The sequence below is a fragment of the Carcharodon carcharias genome, chromosome 3 (assembly GCF_017639515.1).
Source record: "Carcharodon carcharias isolate sCarCar2 chromosome 3, sCarCar2.pri, whole genome shotgun sequence".
In the NCBI taxonomy this organism is placed as follows: Eukaryota; Metazoa; Chordata; class Chondrichthyes; order Lamniformes; family Lamnidae; genus Carcharodon; species Carcharodon carcharias.
In genome coordinates, this window is record NC_054469.1 from 173945010 (window position 1) to 173968594 (window position 23585).

At 42.0% G+C, this 23585-nt stretch overlaps 1 protein-coding gene across 4 annotated transcripts in view; it reads right to left on the reverse strand.

Annotated features, from left to right (window-relative positions):
- myo10 (myosin X) overlaps positions 1-23585 on the reverse strand; it is a 370178-nt gene that overhangs the window by 177172 nt on the left and 169421 nt on the right. For all 4 annotated transcript variants that reach the window (XM_041183612.1, XM_041183615.1, XM_041183613.1 and 1 more), the window contains exon 4: positions 10534-10721. In XM_041183612.1, coding sequence (XP_041039546.1) covers positions 10534-10721 — 188 coding nt within the window. The remainder of the gene's footprint in view (positions 1-10533; positions 10722-23585) is intronic.

A 23585-nucleotide genomic window follows, 5' to 3' on the forward strand; every position in this document is an offset into this window, starting at 1 on the left:
AAAAGCATACATTGAAAAATCCATGTTGGGAGGGTCACCACTGTTGCCCCACTGACATCCAAGGTCTGCTTGGGCCAGTAAATAGATGAGAGATCGTTTAAATTTGCACCAGGGTGGTGGACACCCACACAAGCCGGCGTTAAAGCTTTTGGAGGGGGCGGGGGGAGTGCGGGTGCGGGAGCGGGCAGGTGGTTTTCTGATCGGCGGCCCCAATCGGGGTGGGGGATGCCATTTTACTTGGGCAGGCCAATTAAGGCCCGCCCAGCGTGACGTCCACCAGGAAATGCTATGTGCTCCCTGTGCGGGCGGGCGGGGGGAAGGTGGGATTCCCTCAGCCGGGAGTGCGATCTTTCGCACATGCGCACAAAAGAGCGCACTGAACTCCCTGGGGCAAAGTGCTGCCTCAGGGAGATCAGCTCCGAATGAAAACTTCAAATAAAGGTGATAAAAAAATTTCCCTGCCACCTCCCCATGTGACACTGTCACATCAGTTGGGACATGTCCATAACTTTTATTGAAACATTTTACAAAAATTTAAATACCCTCACGAAACCTCATCCCGCCCGTGGATGAGTTTTCATGTTTTTTCTGAAGTCCGCCTGGGCTCCCAGGCTGCCCACCAACCTTAAGGTTGGATGGGCAGGCCCACTAATCATCTTAATTAGTTTTTTAATGGCCTTAATAGGCCGTTGACTGTTCAGTGAATCGACTGTGTGCCCGCCAAACTGCAAATCTAAATGACGCAGGGTGACGTCGGAACTCACGCCCAACATATCGCTGCGCCATTTTACGCATCGGTGAGCAGGCCCCACCCCCGCTCGCCAACCACAAGATGCTGCCCCAAGTTTATACTGAGAACAAATTTGACATTTTTGACACTGGGACAACATGTGATGCTTAGACATGAAGATGGTAAGAGGTGACTAGCGTTGCTACGATTCTTGACCACATACCTTTTCTGAATGTTGAGGACAAGTCCACAAGCAGGGTGCAGGCAAGAATGTGTTTTTATGAGTTGGTTGATAGCTTAGCCTGTCTTCAACTAGATTTAATTGCCACACTCCTGACAATGTGCATTATCAGAGACAGAGAAGAAAAGTCAAGTGGTAGTGCTCCTGTTCTAGGCCACCTCCTCTTCCATATAACAGCACTGTTTGAGAGGTAGTGGTCATTCACTAAATACAGGTGATACACAATGCCAAATAGAAAATCAACAAACACCATCATAATGTTGGTCCTAAGGTTGGTCTGTAAAAGTAATGAAATCAGGTCATCTTATTTTCACTAAAATGTGGGATAAAATAAGCCCATAAAAGGTTTAAAACTATGTATAAGTTATATTTCATACATCAATAAATTTATTCTAAAAGTAAAACTTTACCCTCACTTGCTATCCAGAAATGATGTTGTGCGTGATCATCTCAGCACTAGGTGGAGCACTATACAACAATGAAGCTACAAGTGTGAAGTCAAACTCTAGCCTTCCTAAAGTCAGCTGATAAGGATTCACAGCAACTTATGAAATTTGCTCATTGTCTTATTGGCAACCTCGTAAATAGGGCCCCGAGCCATTTGCTCACCGTGCAAACTCGATGCTGAAATAGGCTGCATAAAAGCCATCCTGCATGATAATGGGTACCCTGATCAGATCATTGATCATTGTATATCACGCAAACTCATGAATGGCCCTGAAAAGTGCCCAGTCTACCTCAGATTACCCTGGAAGGGCAAGGTATCTCAAAAATTTGAGCAACAGGTGAAGCTAGCTGTTTCATGCTGCCACTATGCAATAGCAACATGAATGGTATTCACCTCTAACAAGATGCTGCCGTCAAGTCAAAAAGATGTTCTGCCTATCACACCAATGAGTGATATGGTATATGAATTTCAGTGCCAGTGTGCTGCCAGGCATGTAGGCTGTACGTCCAAAAGACTGGCGGATCGTATCAAAAAGCAGATCACAGCCACTGTTCACAACAGGCAGGGTACAGACCGTACCCAACTAACCCATGCTTGCAAAACTCTAGACAGTGTCCAACGTTAGATGTGATTCTGCGATTGGACAACTTTTGCTCATCAGTGTGCTAAGTATTACACTAACAACCAATTTAAGCTTATCAGTCAGGCTCGCAATGTTGCTTATTTACATGTGCTAGTAGCCACATATATTAATACACAGGACCTTGTCCTTTGCAGACAGAAAGAACATGTACACACACTGCGTCTTTTTCAGCTAAACAGAATAGGTGACAGCCATTCTCTGGTTTACTGCCAGGGAAATGCCATGACCAGATCAACCTGCCTGCTTTGAATTTAACCAAAGCTTGGTAGTTAAATGTAAGTCATCAGTTAGCTGGTGAACTCTCCATGGCAAAGCCTTTATCAATCAGAGTCCACTTGCCAACCAATCAGCACTCTCTTCTCACGCAGGATAAATTGTTGTTCAGGTATTCTTGCAAATTGTCCTGATGAGTACAAGATGAAAAACTTCGACAACATGTCTTTTTTTCAGCAATACTCAAGTTCTGTACTACCAAACGACTATTTAAACATTGTGGAAAAGCCATGCCTGTGCTCGGAACATTGAGGTTATTAAAACTGTCTCCTTGATCCAGGAAGGAAAAGCGTCGAATGCCTTGGGAAAAACATTGAATGCCATGACTTAATATGTATCCACTCATTCACCATAACTTTAGTGGAAGATCTTCAGAAGCACAGTAAACACCATTTTCTAGGAGGAACAATGGTTCTTCCAATAAACCTATGATGGAAAATTAGGTGAACTCTCACAGAGATTCACATCCACAGAACCTATACAGTTGAATTTTACATTAAAGGCAATTTATTACTGCACAGATCAATAACATTTTGCATTTATGTATGGATGCAGAACCAAGGAAGAACAAGTGGCCCAAGACTTGATGGCCTTCACCCTAGGCTTCTAAAATATATAGCTACAGAGATAGTGGATGTGCTAGTTATGATCTTCCAAAATTCCTTAGATTCAGGAATGGTCTCACTAGATTGGAAGTTGGCAAATGTTACACTCTTCACGAAAGGAGAGAGAGAGAAAACAGTGAACTACAGGCCTGTTAGCCTAACATCAGTAGTTGGGAAAATGCTGGAATCTATTATTAAGTGTTAACATGCACTTAGAAAAGCATAGTATGATTAGAATAAGTCAACATGTTTTACTAAAGGAAAATCCTGTTTGACAAATTTATTGGAGTCTTTTGAGGGTGCAACTGCTAGGGTAGATAAAGGGAAATTAGTAGATGTAATATACCTGGATTTCCGAAAGGCTTTCGAAAAGGTGCCACACAAAAGGTTAATAGGCAATATCAGGACACATGACATTGGGGTAATATATTAGCTTGGATAGAGGACTGGTTAATGAAGATAGAAAGTGGGCATAAACAGGGCTTTTTCAAGTTGGCAGGCAGTGAATAGCAAGGATCAGTGCTGGGGCCTCAGCTTTATACAATCTATATTAATGACTTAGATAAAGAGACAGTAATGTGCCAAAGTTTGCTGATGGTACCAGTCTAGGTGGGAAGGTAAGCTGTGGGGAGGACAGCGAGGCTGCAAAGAGATATAGGCAGGTTAAGTAAGTGGGAAACAAGATGGCAGAAGGTGTATAACATAGGGAAGTGTGAGGTTATTCACTTTGGTCGTAAGAATAAAAAAGCAGAATAATTTTTAGAAGGTGAGAAACTTGTAAGTATTGATGTTCAAAGGCTTGGGAATGCTCCTAGAAAGCTAGTATGCATGTGCAGCAAGCAATTAGGAAGGCAAAAGGCATGTTGAACTTTATTGCAAGAAGATTGGGATACAAGAATAAAGAAGTCTTGCTACACTTGTACAGGGTTTTGGTGAGACCACATCTGGAGTAATGTGCGCAGCTTTGGTCTCCACATTGGAGAGAGGATATGTTTGCATTGGAGGCATACAGCAATGGTTCACTAGATTGGTCTCTGGGATGAGGGGTTTGTCCTATGATGAGAGGCTGAGTAAATTGGGCTCAGATTGTCTGGAGTTTAGAAGAATGAGAGACGGTTGCACTGAAACCTACAAAATTCTGAAGGGGCTTGATAGGGTAGACATAGAGATGGTTTCCGCTGGTTGGGGAAACTAAAACACAGGGGCACAGTCTTAAGATAAGGGGTCAATCATTTAGGACAAGATGAGGAGAAAAGACTTCACTCAAAGGGCTATGAATCTTGGAATTCTCTACCCCAGAGGGTTGTGGGTGCTCCAACGTTGAATACACTTAAGGCTGGGATAGACAGATTTTTGATTTCTCAGGGAATTGAGAGATATGGGGAGCGGGTGGGAAAATGGAGAGAGGAAGCCCAAGATCAGCCATGATCATATTAAATGGTGGAGCAGGCTCAATGGGCCATGTGGTCTACTCCTGCTCCTATTTCTTGTGTTCTTGTATTCAAATGCTTGTTTAAAGAGATGGATTTTAAGGAGGATTTTAAAAAAGGAGATGGAGGACTTTACGGACTAGTTGACTGAAGGCCCAGTCACCAACGTTAGGGCACAAAGAAAGGAATGATAATACATGCCAGAGTTCCTTTTGGTGAGGGGGGGAAGTGGTTGGGGTTGACAGGAATGTGGTGCTGCAGGACTGGAGGAGCTTACAAAGATAGACATAGGCAAGGGCATGAAGGATTTACAGGAGGGTGAATATTCTAAATTGGGTGTTTTTAGGGATGAGGAACCAATGCATCAGTGTAAAAATAAATCTTAACTGTCAACACATCCACACTTTAAATCTATTGCCAGAGAGAAAATGTGAATGAAGTTCAACAGTCCAGTATGTTGCAATTCTTGTAACATTCCTGAGGCATGTCTTTAATACACTTAATGTTATTTTTGTGAAAATAATCATTTAATTTCATATGAGAATTGTCTTTTTGCTGTAAAAGTGCCAAGAATAGTCATGATCTGAATACGCTTGTCTAACAACTGACATTTTTCACAGTCAGTAACCATTTGCAATGTTGGAATGTTCCTCATTTGTCATTTCTATAATATTTCTGCTGTCCAATGTACTTTTTTGGTTCAAAACCTTGTTCTTCCCTCTCTCCCTTCCTCCTAAAATCTGAATCATATTGCGAACCTTTCCTCTTATAAATTTGAAAGAACACTACTGCATATTAATAACATTAACCACTTGCTGTGTCTGGCTTGCAAAGACCAGAGAATGTCTATCTTTAGACGAAAGCACTAGGTTATAATCACTTCATAACTTGTGAATCTTCCACTTGCACCTTCTTAAGCAAGTGTCTGTCTTAATCTTTATTTATAATGCTCATTAGCAGGTTCAGAGCAAACTTTCTTCTGACTTAATGCAGAAAGCACAAATCTGTTTCCCATTACCCAGTTCCTTGCTGTGCTTTGTTTCCACGAACCAATAAGGATGCCAAAAATAAATGATCGTTTCACATCCAATTTCTAAAAAAAATAAATCCAGCTAGGAATGCCTTGAACTGGTTTGCTTTTCTTTACTTCCAAGTCAAATCCACACTGCATTTAACAGAGATGTGATGTTATTAAAATGAGGGGAAACGTTTTTAAAAGAATACTTTGCCTTATTCTTGAAAAACAATGACTGTAAAATCTAATAACTTAATAAGCCCTGCAATCTGTTCAATGGTTACATTTTCTCTCACTTCCTGATGATTGCTGAAATTATAATTTTTGTCAATCGATGCAGAAAAGCAAGGCCACTTAATATCAATGACAGCTAACTGCCATTTCCACACATAAAGGGCCAGATTCTCCCCTCCTGGTGCTGAGCAAACCCACATCGGGAGGTTGAAACTGGAGGCGCATGTGAGCATGCTGCCATGGAACTGTCAGACCATTGTGAGGAATTTCTCAGGGCACCCAAATTTCTCCATAATCTTCCAAAGGCCCTACAAATGCCTTCATTCTCCACGTGTACAAGTGGCAAGGAACTCGCCAATCTTGCAAGGGCCTTTGGAAGGTAAGAGAGGAATTCGGCTGCCCATGAGAAAGCATCACAATGGCTGAGAGTTGACAATAGCCACAACTGAAGGGAGATGATGTGAATCTGCCTTCATAGATGACAAGGTACACATCCCCTTGTGAAGAGCCAGTAATAATATTAATGCCAGCCCTTGCAAAGTGGACCTCTGTTGCAATCCCCCTTCATGCTACCGCATACTTTCTAAGCTTTCTCCAAAAATGGCAGTATTATCAAGCATCTCAGTGGCTTTTCTTTCATTTAGGGAATGGATGAAGAGGAGAAGTTGTGTTCGTTGCAGTACATTTGGTACACAAAACTACTGAAACTTACTGTTTCATAATAAAAAATACAAATTTAATTCATACTGTCATAAGAAATGTGCTGCACTCAAATATCAATGGTTGCACTCAGCAAGTTTGTTTTCAGGAAATGGGTACAGGTAAACTAATTAAATATTTTTAAGTATATATCACTTTAACAGAGCTGACACGCAAAGGAAGAAACAATTATATCAAATTTAATCACTTTAAACACCAAAAATGTAGGTCATTACTAGAAGATGTGTTTGAGAGATGAGCAGTATCAGAGATATTTTATTTGTTTATGTAACAGAGAGCAGTCCAAGCACACCAGATACTTGCTAACAGCTGTCTTCCATCAATGGTCTCACTGGCCCAATCTAATCATTCATGATTTTTTTCACCCTCCCTATGCCTCTTCCCTCTTCAGTTACTAAGTGCACATAATGTGATCTCCACAATTGGTCTTTTGCTGTGCCCTACTGGTGACTTCATTTTATTTTACAAGATCAAGAATAAGAAACATATAAAACCTATTATGGAGGGGTGGGGTGTAGAATGCAACTCATAACTTTTCAATTTAGACAACACAGAAGTAACTTGAGCTCTGCCCAGTTTAGTTGTGGAACTGAAAATCTATACCTCACTAATTTCTATGCAGTATTTTAATTTCACTCTCCTAAAAATTTCCCTTGCATAAATCATCAATCAGCTAGGAATTGCTTACAAATCTGCTTATAAGCCATACGTAAGAATATTCAGTGGAGATTTTTTTTAAAGTGGCCTGGCAAAGGCAAACTCCAGGAAAGTTCAATAGGATATAAAACGGACTGTTACTGCCCATTTTACGCCCCCCCCAACGATATTGAAAAAGCTATCCTACTGCTGAGCTGCCCGTCCAACCTTAAGGCAGGCTCTTCACCCAGGAGTCCTTCACATTTTTCATGGAACCTCATCCACTGGTGGGATGAGGTTTCATGAAGGCTTTAAAAATTAATGTCCTCATTAATGTCCCTTGACATATCCCAGCTCATGTGACACTGTCACATGAGGGGACATGTCTTAAAATATTTTATTTTCTTCATAGAGTCATAGAGGTCTACAGCACAGAAAAAGGCCTTTCAGCCCCTCGGGTCTGCACCGGTCAAACAAGCACCTAACCATTCTAATCCCATTTTCCAGCACTAGACCCATAGCCTTGTATGCCATGGCATTGCAAGTGCACATCCAAATCCTTCTTAACTATTATGAGGCTTCCTGCCTCTACCACCCTTTCAGGCAGTGAGTTCCAGATTCCCAACATTATTTAAAATTTTAAACCTTAAACTAATCTCAGTGAGGCACAGAGGTGCTTCAGGGAGAATTCTGTGCTCTTTTGCGCACATGCATGAAAAAGCACGGCCCCCGGCTCAGGGAACCCCCCCACCCCCCACAGGAATCGCTCAGCACTTCCGGGCGCATGTCACACTGGATGGGCCCTAACTGGCCCGCCCATGTAAAATGGTGATGCGGACCCGATCAAGGGCGCTGATTGGGTTTGCATCCGCTCCCGCCCGTCCCTGCACAACCACCCCCCCCCCCCCACCCCCACCCCCAACCCCCCCCCAACCCCGACGGGGGGAAAATTCTCCCCCACGGAAATGAGAACAGAAATACCCAAAAGCTGGAACTGGATCCAGACCTGCAATTATCAAGACTTCATCTTGAAATAAGTATCCTGTTAATGCACGGAGAGAGGCAAAAATGAAAAACAACATGCATTGTGTACCTACCTGAACAGAAGAAAAAGCAAATGATAAATATTCTTATTATTTTGCCCAACTTAAGTGTTTGAGTTTAAAGTGTCTCCACAATGTCGGCTTTGTTTATTTAATAAGTATTGTTCTAACTTGGAGTTACAGATCAATTGCCAAATTCTCCTGAAGTCATTAGCTTGATTCTCTGATAGCACCTTATAGAAGTTGAAAGCTACCCTGTAGGTCTCGTCATGTAAGAACGCTGTCTTTTTTTGTCATAGTACTCTAGCTATTAAAAAAAAGATTCACCCATTCAGCCGTGCATTTCCCAAACCTTGAAGTATTCTCATTAACTGCAACTTTCCCTCATAGAAGTGTCATTAAAATCAAATGGTTTCTTTCAATCATCAAAGCAATTGTGAAAGATATATCTGTTAGTGAATTAAATTGGTGTATTAAGGCTCAACATACTGCAAACCAGTTCAGTAAGGCTACTACATAGCAATGAATTGGTGCTCCAACAAGTAAAACAATTCACACTATTGAAGAAACCATCGCAATCATCACTTATGCAAGCAGTTTTCAAGCTTAAGTGCTTCATGAACCATTGCAAATATTGATCCCATAACCTAACTTACATAGACCAAAGCAGAAAACCAAAGATAAACACAGGTCCCCCTGTTCATCATTGTTGAAAGTTCTGATCACTGTACTAAAGGAAAACAAATTCCACTAGAGGGTACAGAGGAGACGTAGAAGGATGGTGTCTGAACTGGCGAATTTTAGATATGAGGAAAGATTGGTTAAAGCTAGGGATGTTTTTTTTTAATGGAACAGAGGAAGCCGAGGGGAGAAATGTATAAAATTATGAGGAGTCAAGATAGAGTGGTTGAAGGGTCCCATAGCCTGAATCTATGTCTCCTGGATAAGGCATTGGAGGGTTAAGAAGGGATTTAAGGGGATTTTTTCCCCCACCCATAGGGTGATGGGGGTCTGGGACTCACTGGGTGAAAGGATAGTAGAGGTAGAAATCCTCCTAACATTTAAGAAGTGCTTGGATATGCAACTGAAGTGCTGTAACCTATGAGGCTACAAAACAAGAGCTGGAAAGCAGAATTAGACTGAATGGCTAGAGCAGACAAGATTGGCCAAATATCCTCCTCCAGTACTGTAAATTTCAATGATTCTATGATTTCAATGTTTCAAGATCTGATGACCTTGGTGACCTCTTTGTGGACCCCATGGCAATCAAGACCCTCAGCTAAATCTAAAGATTAATGTAGTACAAGTACCTGATGCAACATCTGGAGTTCAGAGGTTGAACTTAATGAGTCAGCTTCGTTCTTTGAATTTACATAACTTTACCTGAAGCTCATTTTGCAACAGTAACTTTGCCTCACACTTTCGGAAAACAAGATTACTAGGATAGGATAGATGACCTTGAGATTATTTGATTTTATCCTTCCAGAAAACTAACTTTAACATCTTCCCTTCTGCTTCAATATCTCAGAAGTCACGAATAGTACTGAACACTGTGCAATTGTCAGTGAACTTATGGAGGGAAGGTCACTGATGAAGCAGCTGAAGATGGTTAGGTGTAGGAGGCAACACTGAGGAACTCCTGCAGCAATGGCCTGGGATTCAGCGGATTGGCCTCCAACAACAACAACCATCTTCCTTTGTGCTAGCTATGTCTCTAACCAATGAGGAGATTCCCTCTGATTCCACTGTCTTCAATTTTGTCTGGGCTCCTTAATACCACATTTGTCTGGTCATTATTACATGCTGTTTGTGGGAATGTGCTATGCACAAATTGGCTGCCATGTCTTCCATATTACAACGGTGACCACACTTCAAAAGAACTTCAAGGTTTTAAGACATCTTGTGATATTGAAAGGAGCTATACTTATATTTTTTTTAAGAAGCTAACTGCAGGTTATTTCTCAATAAACCTGCAATACAGTATGATCATCAATTTTCTTGGAAAGTGTCATCATGTGTCATCATTTATCATGATTTGAAGCACAGTCACCGTCTGCACTAACACTTATTGCTTGCAGAGAAGCAGAATGAAACACACACATTTGATATACTAAGGCGTTAATCTAATCTTGGGACTTTGATGATTTGTTAGTAACAGCTCAAGCTTTGCTCTTGTATTGCAACACTGCCAGTTAAATCCCTCAATGAGAATACTTCCTTGTAATCACTCCTGGGTAACCTTACATCTCTGCAATTTAACCAAATATTTGACTCAGAAATCTCTTTCCACATCATTGTAAGTCAAGGTTCCAATTCACTGCTGAATATGTTTATATTTCATATAATGGTACTATTTTTTTTAAAGTGTCAATCTCAAAGGCTTTACGTGTACACAACCAGGTAGAGTAATTCTCATTACACTAGTTCATATAAATCCGCATGGGATGTATTGAACCTGGACTGTTTTTCACCAATGACTTAATCTTCACTCCTTTGAAAAGTAGCAGCGATTTACCTTATGAGGACACATTGATTGTCGTTACGTTTCCAAAGGCAGCGATAACACTCGTTTGCAATGGCAAAAATGTGAGGTGCTGTTTCTCCCAAATGATACTTGCTGTATTGTTCCATCGTGACTTTATCATAAAGTCCAGAAATTGGTTTGTAGGGATTCACCGACACCAAAATGGAGCCAATGTATGTCTAGAAATGAATCAAAAGGAAACAGAACTGGTTATCTTCTGTCATATATATTAAACCATCCACTCTGGAAGACAATGCTCGATGGTGAGGATAATGATAATAATAAAGCTAACATTAACATGGATGAACATATTGTTTTAGATAAAATTAAGAACCTGAAAGTGAATAAGCAGCCAGACTGGAATGATATCCTTACAAGAATCCTCAGGGAAATGTGCAAACTAACTGCCCTTATTTTTAATAGCTCACTCTACTCTGGATCCTATAGAGTAGAAGGAGGCTAATGTAGTGCTCTTCTTTTAAAATGGTGACAAGACAGGCCTGGGTAAATATAGGCCCATTAGTTCAACATCAGCAATCAGAAAGGTGCTCAAGGGAATCAATTGGATAAGAAGGAACATATTTGAGATACCCAACGTGCTTAAAAAAAGGTAATGTCTTACAATTTTTTTTAAAGAAGTCACAAGCCTGGTGGATGAGGGACATTGCAAAAATTCCAAAAGGATTTTGATAAGGTACAAGCTCCAGGCCTCTGGTATTAGCGGTAATTATCTGATCAGAGGACAGATTGGCAGGATAGGGGCAGAAAATAGTTATAAATGAATTTGGATCTGTTTGGAGACAGTCACAGGGATTGTTGTTGGAAATGTTGCTCTTCACAGTTTTTAACAATGTAAATCTAAGTTTTGGGGGCATGGCTTGAAATAGATGATACTACGATCTCTGCAGAGTCAGGACTGTAAAAAATACTCTACTGCTTCAAGTGAATCTTGAGGATTGGGCTCATGACGGGTAAATTATTTTTGATTTGGTAAAGTTGTGATATGCATGTTGCAAAGCAAATTCAACAATCATACACCTTTCAGGGAAAAGCATTAAAGAAAGTGGTGAATGAGAGCGGTCTGGGTGTTCAAGTGCATAGATCTCTAAAGGTTCCTGGGAAATGTCATGAACTGACAGTTGCTGGAAGCAGTGTGTTGGGGTGCATTCACAAGACAGTCAATAAGACTATGCATACCAGTTTGTCCCTGTAAAAGGCCCTGGCCAGGCTTCACTTGGAATCTTGTGTCCAACTTTGGTTTCTTCATATGGTCGGTGATATTCAGGCTTTGGAAAGGGTGCAAAGGAGGGCCACAAGACTAATTTCCAGTTTAAAACATCTTAGTTATCAAGACAGGATGAAATAGCTAGAACTCTACACTTTACAGGGGTGATCTGATCATGGGTTACAAGGGCCAGAATTTTCTATTCGGCATGCGGGGCCCACCGATGCATAAAACGACACATGGTGATGTCGGGATGTGTCATTTTGATCTTTCATTCAGCGGGCACGCACCGGAGTTGGCTGCACACCCGCCGAACTATCAAAGGTCTGTTAAGGCCATTAACAAACCAATTAAACAAATTGACAGGGCTGCCCATCCAACCTTAAGGTTGTCAGGCAGGCGAAGAGCCCAAGTGGCCTTCACATTTTTTCGTGAAACCTCATCTACGGGATGGATGAGGTTTTATGAAGGGTTTATTAAAATAATAAATATTTTTAGAACATTTCACAAAAGTCCCGGTTCATGTGACGCTGTCACATGAAGGGACATGTGCAAATGATTTTTTACCGTCTTTATTAAAAATTGTCATTATGAAATTAATCTCCCTGAGGCAGCTCTGAGCCCCAAATCCCGCAACCCTCCCCCCCCCCCCCCCCCCCCCCCCCCCCCCCCACCCCCCAACAATAGCTCTGAGCACTACCGGGCGCGCATCACACTGGGCGGGCCTTAATTAGTAAAATGGCGGCACGCAGCCAATCATGGGTGGCGATTGGCTCTGCACCCGCCTGTGCCCGCTCCCGATCGGCCTGCCCAACAGGGAGAAAATTCTCTCCAAAATGTTGAAGGGAATAAATTATACTGTTGAGAAAATATATTTTCTGCTTAAGCTTTTAGTCTTGTACTCATCAGGACAATTCACAAGAATACCAAATGTATAGGGAACAACAATTTATACTGTATGAGAAGAGAGTGCTGATTGGTTGGCAAGTGGACTCTGATTGGTAGGGACACCATGGAGAATGCACCAGTTCATGGCAATTGACAGTTAACTGCCAAGCATTGTTTAAAATTTAAACGAGGCAGCTTGACTCTGATTGGTAAAGGTATTGCCCCAAGGAATGAACCAGGAAATGACTTTTGTTTAGCTGAAATAAGCACAATATGTATACGTGTCCTTTCTGTCTGCAAAGAGCAGGGCCCTGTGTATTAAGATCTGTAGCTTCTAGTACAAGCAAATGCTCCACACTGCGAGCCTGACTGAATCTTGTTAAAATGTGAAAAAATACACAGAAGCACAATTATTTTGGCCGTCCAAATTTGGGTTACATCTAGAAATAGCATTTTGAGCTAGAGACAAGGATGAAGTGATGATTGGCCACTGTTCATGAATGAATAAGTTTATATAAGTGTCTGTCTTGGATTACTCTTTCCACTAAATCAGATTATTGAACATTAATTCCCACTCCAGAACTTGAGTACATAATCTGGGTCAACAACTTAACACAGTATTCAAGGAATCAGGCATGATGGGATTGAAATGCTCTCTGACAGCCAAATAGGCTTGCGGCGAATCAGTAGCCAATTGTTCACCACATCTGGTTTTCCTTGTCTGAATTTCACAGAACAGATCAAACTCCTTTTGGAGGACTATTTCCTAGTCTTACTGTCACTTTGAAACTAAAAATGTTGGCATATTTTCCAAATCAGGAGAAAATAAAACGTTCCATGGTGAAAAGCCAACTTTCAATTTTCACGCTGCTGATGTAACTCAACTTCACCCCAATGTACCTCAGATAGGATGTAAAACTAAGGTCCCATTTGATAATGACATGTTAATTGTATTGTTAGAATGCAAAGGTGAAGGTATTGTTTAATTAAGTACTTAAAGCAGAGACTACTGCGGTGCAATCTCTACCCAACGAGAACCACCTTAAACCGAGGCAGACAACACCATAACAAATCCTGCAGGAGAAGTGAGGCCCCATTCGAATCACTGGCTCACATCTCCGGCAGCTGTCCGTTTGTGAAAAATGCAAGAATCAAAAGACATAACAAAATCCTGGACTGCTTGCAGCAGCTTATCGCCAAATACGGCTGGACATCTCACCTGGAATCGAGGCTCTTTGGAAAGGACGGGTTCCTTGACCTCTCTGTCTCAATTTCTGGTGATAGACTGTCCACCAATATCCATTACAAGCCTACCGACTCCCACAGCTACCTTCACTACAGCTCCTCACACCCCGCTTCCTGTAAGGACTCCATCCCATTCTCCCAGTTCCTTCGCCTCCGTCGCATCTGTTCTGATGATGCTACCTTCAAAAAGAGTTCCTCTGACATGTCCTCCTTCTTCCTTAACTGAGGTTTTCCACCCACGGTCGTTGACAGGGCCCTCAACCATGTCCGGCCCATCTCCCGCGCATCCGCCCTCACGCCTTCTCCTCCCTCCCAGAAACATGATAGGGTATCCCTTGTCCTCACTTATCAGCCCACCAGCCTCCGCATTCAAAGGATCATCCTCCGCCATTTCCGCCAACTCCAGCATGATGCCACCACCAAACATATCTTCCCTTCACCCACTCCAGTGGCATTCCATGGGGATCGTTCCCTCTGGGACACCCTGGTCCACTCCTCCATCACCCCCTACTCCTCAACCCCTACCTATGGCACCACCCCATGCCCACGCAAAAGATGCAACACCTGCCCCTTCACTTCCTCTCTCCTCACTGTCCAAGGGCCCAAACACTCCTTTCAAGTGAAGCAGCATTTCACTTGCATTTCCCCCAACTTAGTCTACTGCATTCGTTGCGCCCAATGCGGTCTCCTCTACATTGAAGAGACCAAACGTAAACTGGGCAACCACTTTGCAGAACACCTGCGGTCTGTCCGCAAGAATGACCCAAACCTCCCTGTCGCTTGCCATTTTAATACTCCATCCTGCTCTCTTGCCCACATGTCTGTCCTTGGCTTGCTGCATTGTTCCAGTGAAGCCCAACGCAAACTGGAGGAACAGCACCTCATCTTCCGACTAGGCACTTTACAGCCTTCCGGACTGAATATTGAATTCAACAACTTTAGATCTTGAACTCCCTCCTCCATCCCCACCCCCTTTCCATTTCTTCCCCCTTCCTTTTGTTTTTTCCAATAATTTATATAGATTTTTCTTTTCCCACCTATTTCCATTGTTTTTAAATCTTTTATGCCCTGCTAGTCTTTCCACCCCACCCCCACTAGAGCTGTACCTTGAGTGCCCTGCCATCCATTCTTATTTAGCACATTCGTTTAGATAATATCACCACCTTCAACACCTCTTTGTTCTTTTGTCTGCGACATCTTTTGATTATCTGCTCCTATCAGTGCTTGCTTTTCCCTACAACCACACCACCCCCCTACTTCTCTCCCCCCACCCCCCACCTTAAACCAGCTTATATTTCACCCCTCTCCTAATATTCACTCAGTTCTGAGGAAGGGTCATGAGGACTCGAAACGTCAACTCTTTTCCTCTCCGCCGATGCTGCCAGACCTGCTGAGTTTTTCCAGGTAATTCTGTTTTTGTTTTTGAGCTCTCCACATGTCTTGGCCAATATTTCACTCTCAACCACCATCAAAAAAAGATTGACTGGTCTGTCATCTCACTGATGTTGCATTTTTCTGCATTATAACAGTGATTACAGTTCAAAAATAATGTTTTGACTGTACGGCAACAATAACTTACATTTGTATAGCACCTTTCATAAATCACCCCCCCCCCCCCCCAACCCCAGTGCTTCACAGGAGCATAATTGGACAAAATTCAATACCGAGCCCAAGAAGGAGACATTAAGATGGATAACTAAAAGCTTGGTTAAGGATGTAGGTTCTAAGAAGAGACTTAAAGGAGGAGAGAGCTGGAGAGGCTGAGATGTTTAAGGAGGGAATTCCAGTGCACAGGGCGAGATGGCAGAAGGCACAATTACCTGGTGCAAGCACAGTGGTGGATACATAAATGGCTTGAACTGGAAAAGCACAGGTTTCTTGGAGGGTTATAGGATCGGGGGATGCTAGAGAGAGGTAGAGAGATGCAAGGGTAGGGAATCTGTCTTTAAATGCCATAAAACAATTCTGAGATACATGCATGGAAAGGAACGTGGAAGCCACATGGCACAGAAGGCAAAGAGAGGTTAAGCCTGAAAAATCACAGAAGCTCTTTGGAATGTTCTGAGAAGAGGATGCTGGATATCACAAAAGCAAAACACTGCTGGAACTCTGAAATAAAAAATAGAAAATGCTGGAGATATTCAGCAGGTCAGGAAACACCTATGGAAAGAGAAGTAGAGTTAATGATTCAAGTTGATGACCATGTTTCTCTACTTGTCCCATTCAATTCCATTTGATTCTCCCCTAACAACTCTTCTGTCACTTAATGTTTCCAGTCTTCTGCCTTATCATAGACCTTCCCTTTTCCTCTTTTTCCACCCTCCCCCATCTGACCTGTTTAACAACTATCACATTTCTAACTTTTCCCAGTTCTGACGAAAGGTCATCGACCTGAAATGTTGAAATGTTAACTCTGTTTCTTCTCTCCACAGATGCTGCCAGAACTGAGTATTTACAGCATTTTCTGTTTTTATTGCTGGATATCAGTTGAGAGAACAGAGTTAGCAACATAAAAGTAATAAATAGTAGTTTGGATAAAGTGTGGTTAGTTATCATGACATAGGGTCCAATAGGGGGGAGGAATGAGTCCCAACTGGGCAGAAAAAAAATCACAACGTCAGCCAAACATGTATGTGCATAAAAGCCCAAAATTGAAAGTGTAGCCCAGGCAGATAGCTGCAGTACAAAAATAAAAATACCTGGAAAAACTCAGCAGGTCTGACAGCATCTGCGGAGAGGAACACAGTTAACCTTTCGAGTCTGTATGACTCTTCAACAGAGCTGCAGTACCTGGCAGATGGAAAAGCCAATGCCAAGATCTTACTGCATTTATGGCCAGGCCAATTACAATCATAGATTGATTAATTAGCAAAACATAGGTGGTTTCTCAGTCCTGTTTAAACTGTATCCTGGCTACTACAGCAGTTGCTATCATTTTCCCATGTCCTTTTTTCATTCCAAATCTGTACAGTTGCTTTTGTAAGTTGTGTGCATAAAACAATTTGTCAGTGCAGCTGCCTGCTTGCTATGAGCAAATATTCTTTCCCCACATGATAAAAACATTAAAATTTAGCAAGGACAATATCTTAATAGAACAACAGGTGTTTATCAAAATTTCTGATAGAGTATTTTTGTTTGCTTTCTTTTTGAGAACTTCATTTTCATCAAGGTGAGGCCATTGCTGGGAAAAAAAAATTTCTCATTTTAGAAAATGGTCAGAATTTTCACATCTCAAATTGGTTGGGAGCAGATGCGGAATGACAAACAAAATGGCCATCAAGCGGCATGGCCAGAAATCCCACCTGTGTTTCTGCCCTGTCATTTTTGAGAGTGATGACGTGAGAGGGGGATGGGTGGGTGGGGGGGGGGTGGTGCTTATGACACATTTTGAGGCCTTCCCGATACAGCTACATACCCATCCAAAAATCCAAGCCAATGTATTTGTGAGTGGATGGGAATGGAAGTGGGCCTTTCAGCCTGCCTGTACTCTCACCTCAGGTCTGCTGAAATGGACGGAAGAACCCAAACCTGAGTGAGAGTCAGCACTCGTGCACTGACTCATCTTTCAGAGTGATCTTGAGTCGGTCTGACACCACATGGGACTTCACATGTCTTAGGCGGTCACAAAAAGGCACAATGCCAGTAGGCTATGTTTACCTTTAAGTTGGCAGGTAAACTGTATCAATAGTGATTACGGGAAAATGTCAAGCTTTAATGGAACCACAAAATCCAACTATGTAATAGGCAACACAAAATGGTCATGCGCACATGGAAACAGGGCTCCCAGACACCAAAGGGTGGTAACATATAATGGCACAATGAGTAACAGAGCAAGACGGAAATTCATATGACAGGCACTCAAGCTTAACAAAGAAGTATGCTTCATCAGGATCCACCTCTGATATCCTCTGCAGTCAACGCACCGGAGTATAAGCACATGCATGGACGCGACCAATTTGGGTGCACATGTGCAAAAGGACTATTAAAAATCCTGAGTTTTCAGAGCCCTCTTGAGAAATTGAGATGGTGTGTCTGATTGATCTCTAAAATGGTTGATATAGGCTGAATGACATTCTTCAGTCTTGCTGCTTTTTTTTTGAAATCAGGTTAGCTGTTCAGACCCTTTTAGTGTGGATCCATTTTGACCCAATGTCATGGTTGAAGCAATGGATTTAATGCTAAACTTCGAAGTGGTATTAATTATTTGGTGCCCACTTTTAGGCCCAGACCCAGGGTGAACTGCTAGCAATCATCTTCCAGCCCCAGAAGCCAATTTAGCCAATAGCTTCATTGCAGCGACCCTCAAACAAGTACCAGAATGGGTTTTCAGTGAACTATCAGAACTCATGTAGAATTGGGTGGCACTCCAGAGAAAGGCATTTTAGAAAAAATGTTTGAAAAACTTGGCTTTGGCTGGAACCCTCTGAAGAATCTGGAACAGGGCAGGCAAATTGATTCTTTAACAGGCGTTGGGCTCCTAATCTTATTTTCAATGGGCCCAATACCCATTTCACAAAATGGATGCATTATATTCTAATTTCTACCCCCAAGTTCTTCACAACAGGAATTTGTCCTGACAAGTAACAAACATTAACAAGTTGATCAATAAATACATGGAGATAGGTTACAGATCAGCTATGATCTCATTGAATGGCAGAGCAGGTTCGAGGGGCTAAGCGGCCTACTCCTGTTCCTATATTACTATATTTCTGACGCAATAGTTCATAAACTGTGGGTCATGACACCAGTTGGGGTTGCAGAAACAGCTACTGGAGTCGCAAACTCTCCCTCCTCCAGGGCTGGACCTTGGAAGGTCCAGCTACGAGTTCCAGCTGTGTCCAGCTCTGCCTTTGCCCTGCTCATGTTTTGGTCTCGGGATTTTTTCCTTCTTCTCCAGACCATTTAGAAATGTCACCTGGAGGGCTGCAGCTGCACATGAACTCTGGCTCACACTCTCAGAGCTTCTATGCCTCCCCAGCGGTCACCACCAGCTGGCTGGGGAGGTCGGGGAGAGAAGGGGACTGATTACAGCATATGTGGGGGAGAGATAGTGATTATAGTGTGTGCACATTTGGGGGAGGGGGTGGAAGGCGAGGAAAGAAACTTCACTTAGAGTTTTTGTCACTGAGCTTGGCTGAAGCCTCAGCGGCCAGTAACAGTCACATGTCATGTTCCATGCCTGTTCAGAAGCCTGCCACTTTCCATGGGTTGAAAGGAGCATGATTCCACAATCAGGTAAGTTATTTACCATGTCAAATAAATCCATTTTAAAGCTACATTGTGTTTAGCCAAATCCACAGTGAAACTGCAGTGGCTGGTACCATAAATATTATTTTGTGTCATTGAAACCCTCAGCAGGAAAGCAAAAGTTTATTTTACTTATCTCACATCAAAATTAATGATGTCAAGGTGGTCTTTATGGAACTTTGGCATTATTTTGTTATAGATCAGTAATGATGAATGCAAATAGTAACCGTTCTTCCTGACCAAGGTCCATGCACTGGAGTGACTCAGATGAAGTAATGGACTGGTGAGTACATAAAATAATAACATTTTTACATAGATTTTCATATTTATATCATGTATTTATATATTGACCTATTATACATGAACTTTTTATAATTATATACTAAATGTTACTATGCTGCTTTATTGCTATTTTGTGTTTGTTAGTGTCTGGGGCCATATTAATTTTCAAGTGTTAAAATGGGGTCACATTGAAAAGGTTTGGGAAGCACTGTTCTAATGTTACTAAAAATAAATACTTTACAGTTAAAAATATTTTATAACTGTCTATTTAACTGGGGATTTTGAATCACAGCTGTTGAACAAGTCATTTTACATTAAAATAAAAGAATTCTGCCAAATTCCCCAAGTAGATTGCAGATCAGAATTCCTAGGAGTAAGAAAAAAAATTTGAAAGCTTATTCCAAAATTGCTACTGCAAACATCTGATTTTGAGGCCCTGGTTAGACACTAGTACAAAAGGCTAGATAATTTGAAAGCTTAGTTGCTTGATTAGGCGCCAGGCAGATGGCTGTAATTAGTACCATGCTGTAAGGCTATGAACTTACCTCTGTGAAATGTCAACAACTTCCTCTCCTCATTGAGCATTTCTTAATGCTGACTGGCTGCCAAGCACAAGTTTGCATTAGCCTTTTCTGCAAAGCAGTGGTCTGTGCTCTTGATACCCCAGCTATAATTTTATGACTATCTGCTACTGAGCGCTCATTATTTCTAAAACATGAAGCTCCTCAGGGTTATAAAACTGGACAAATACAATGAAGAGAGCAAGCTTAAGAGCCTGTACTAACTGCAAATGTTACTCATACAACATATTTAAAATGCCAAACATTGCTGTAAATGCCATGTTTTATATAGCTAAGTCCATTTAAAAGAATCACAAATAAAGAAATTTCTCATCTAAAAAATGGCCTCTAAGACAGTGGAGCACTCACTCAGTACTGCAGAGCAGTCAGCAATGTGATTTCTACTCGTCCAAAGCCCATACAGGCTTGGCCCTATTAAAGCGCTATTAACTAAATTAATTCAGCCCAAGTTGAATTTATTTTATACTTTTACAACTGAAGTGTGCGCAATTTTGGTGAATTGTGCTGATCACCATGTTACTTATGAGAAACCCCAGGTATCAACATAATAGACCACATAGTGATGACTGAACTTTGCACTTGACAGCTTTCAATAACTAATGGTTAGGCAAGATGATTCGAAGGCAATATGCCAATGATAAGAAACTGGAATCAAGTCAACCCTCTGTGGCAAACTGGTAATCCAATGCTTGAGACAAGCTGGTCTGAACTACTGACTAGCCATCTGACTCATTAATAGTTTTGGAAGGGTAAACCTGTCACTTGATTTTCCCTACTAGTTCCAGAAAATTCTGCAAATCAATCGCTTTACCAGGTAGGGTGATCCTGAATGGACAAGCAGAGGAAGCTTGCCAATGCCACGTGCTGGTTAAACTTCAACAGCACTAACACTTGAGCTTCTCAAGCCTCCTTGCCTCTTGCCAATAGATACCCAAGGTATCTGGATTTGCCCAAATGGAGGGTGTCCATATAGGGAAACTGCACACTGGATATCAGGCAAGCAGAAACTCTACCTGCATGGATTTCTCAGTAACTTTCCATGTGTGTCTGTCATTGAGTTGATCAAAAACAAAAATTGCTAAAACAGGATTAAAACACTAGATACTTGAAGCACATTGTGACATATCGTATTTCCTACATTAAAATGTAGATAGTCACTAGTCTGTTGTGCTTTAAATGCAGTTCACTTCTAATCAGATTGGAAAAGTACTAAAATGTCACAAATGTTCAAGGAAACCAATGGAATGTAAGGGTAACAAGATAATGATCACATTGTTTCAAATTATGGGGACAAACATGATTACATTGTAATCAAGTAAAGTTAGTAACAATGAAACCATGTAAAATGTTTGGGGTTTATTCGTACTTCAACTGTAGCATTGCTGCAAAATCATTGAACATTGCAGACACCGAGTACAGCGTAAATGAAGGGACAAGATGGACACAACAAGCAAGGCTCCCTAGAGAGGTAGTCTCATTCTACTTCACTCCAGTAAGCTTGCTTTTATCATCTCTAAATGCCACTACTCCAATGCATTCCTTGTTGGCCTCTGATTCTCCGTCTGCCAGGAACTCATGTTTATCCAAAAGTCAGTTACACATGTCTTGCTGTGCACTTGGTCCCAGCTGTCCATAATCTGAGTTATTGCTGAGCTATATTGCTCGGCCCTCAATGGCCAACTTTAAAATCCTTATCCTGATCTTTAAAACCCTTCTTGGTTTCATCCCACCCTATCTGGTCACTCCAACGCTGGATCATGTGCATTCACATCCCAGCTTCCACCTCACCATTGGTGGCAAATTTTTCAACTGCATAGTTGCTGAAATTCTCTCTCAAAACATCTTTGCCTATCCACCTGTTCTCAACCTTTTGGTTACATTCCAAGGGCCTTTTTCCTTTGATGCAGGAATCAGGAGTTGGGCTATTTGCTGATGTTGTGATCCCAAACCTGAGTAACTGTGCATGCCCACCAAATTTTCACCCTGCAGAGTCAGGGGTGGGCTGGAGTTGAGGCTGCTGCCTCCCAACACAGCTGGAGGTAGAAAAGGAGGCAGGTGAATGCCAAGATGGGAAAGTTAGAAGGCCCAATTCTGTTTGCTGCAACATCAGCTCAGTTCTGTAGATGAGTATGAGGTCTCCAAATCCCCAACCCCCACCCCTCACCCTTTATGGCCTGCATTGCCTCTATTGACCCTTTGAATGAGCAATAGTGCTTAGTTCAACACCCCCGCTTTTTGATTGTAACCTTGTAAATTTCTCATTCATAAATATGTGTCAAACTCCCTTTTAAAGTTGTTTATGAAATCAGCTACCACCATCCTTCAGGTAGTGTTCCAGATTCTGACAACTCTCGACATTCTCCCCTTTAGATCTTTTTGCCCATGATATTAAATCTATAATCTCTGGTTCTCGACCCGCTCGCCAGAGGAAATAATTATTCTCTACTCCATGTAAACCTTGGACATAAAGTGAAGTTGAGGTCAAAGATCAGCTACAATCTTACTGAATGGCAGAGCAGGCTTGAGGGGTTATATGGCCAACTACTGCCCACATTTCTTATCAAATCATCTTAAAAACTTCCATTGGGTTACCTCTTAACTTTCTCAGTTCCTAATTTTATGAACCTCTCCTCATAACTAGAATCTCACAGTGAATCCAGGTAATATCCTGGTAAACCCTCACTAAGGCCTTTACATTTTTTCTTGAAGAGTGGTGTCCAGGTTTGTCCACAGCACTCAAGACTAATCAGTGAATCATAAAATTCTACCATAATCACTTTTTCTCTATTTTTATACCCAAATTACCTATATTCATTCTTAGCCACCTCATCAACTTGCCCTGCCACCTTAAGGGGCTCTGTATATGGACACCGAACTCTCCCGCCAGTCTTCTACGCTTTTCAAAATATATATATACTGTCTTTCCATAGAAGTCCTTGCTAAGTGTATCACAACACTTCTCTAAACTCCACCTGCCTTCATCATCCTGAGATCTTTATCCTGAACTATTACATTGTCAAGTTTCATATTGGTCGTAAATTTTATAATGCTGCTCCCTACATCATGGTCTAGGTTGTTATTTATTTTTATATATTTGTTCATTTTTGTTTAAATATCTGCTCATGGGATATGACTGTCAGTGGCAATTAATCCCCATTGTTATTATTCTTGAGAAAGGCAGTGGTGAGCTGCCTTCTTGAACCTCAGCAGTCCATGTGATGTAGGTGCATCCACAGTGCTGTCAGGGAAGGAATTTAACATGGAGGAACGAGGAGGGCATCGTATTTGATGTAGTGCAGGCTTGTCTAACACACAGGCTGGGATGTGGTCCGCAAAGCGCCCCACTGTGGCCCCCGGAGGTAGTTTTCAAAATGCTGGTAAATGCAGTGGGAAATTCTGAAAAAGAAAACTGCTCCTCCAACCATGGGCCATCCCCCTTCTGCATTTGCTGCTAATTGGCTCACAGAGCATGGGCCCATGGGGCTGGGGGCGCCAGGGGCAGGGGGTGCACGGGGGCGCCGGGGGCAGGGGGTGCACGGGGGCGCCGGGGGCAGGGGCTGCACGGGGGCGCCGGG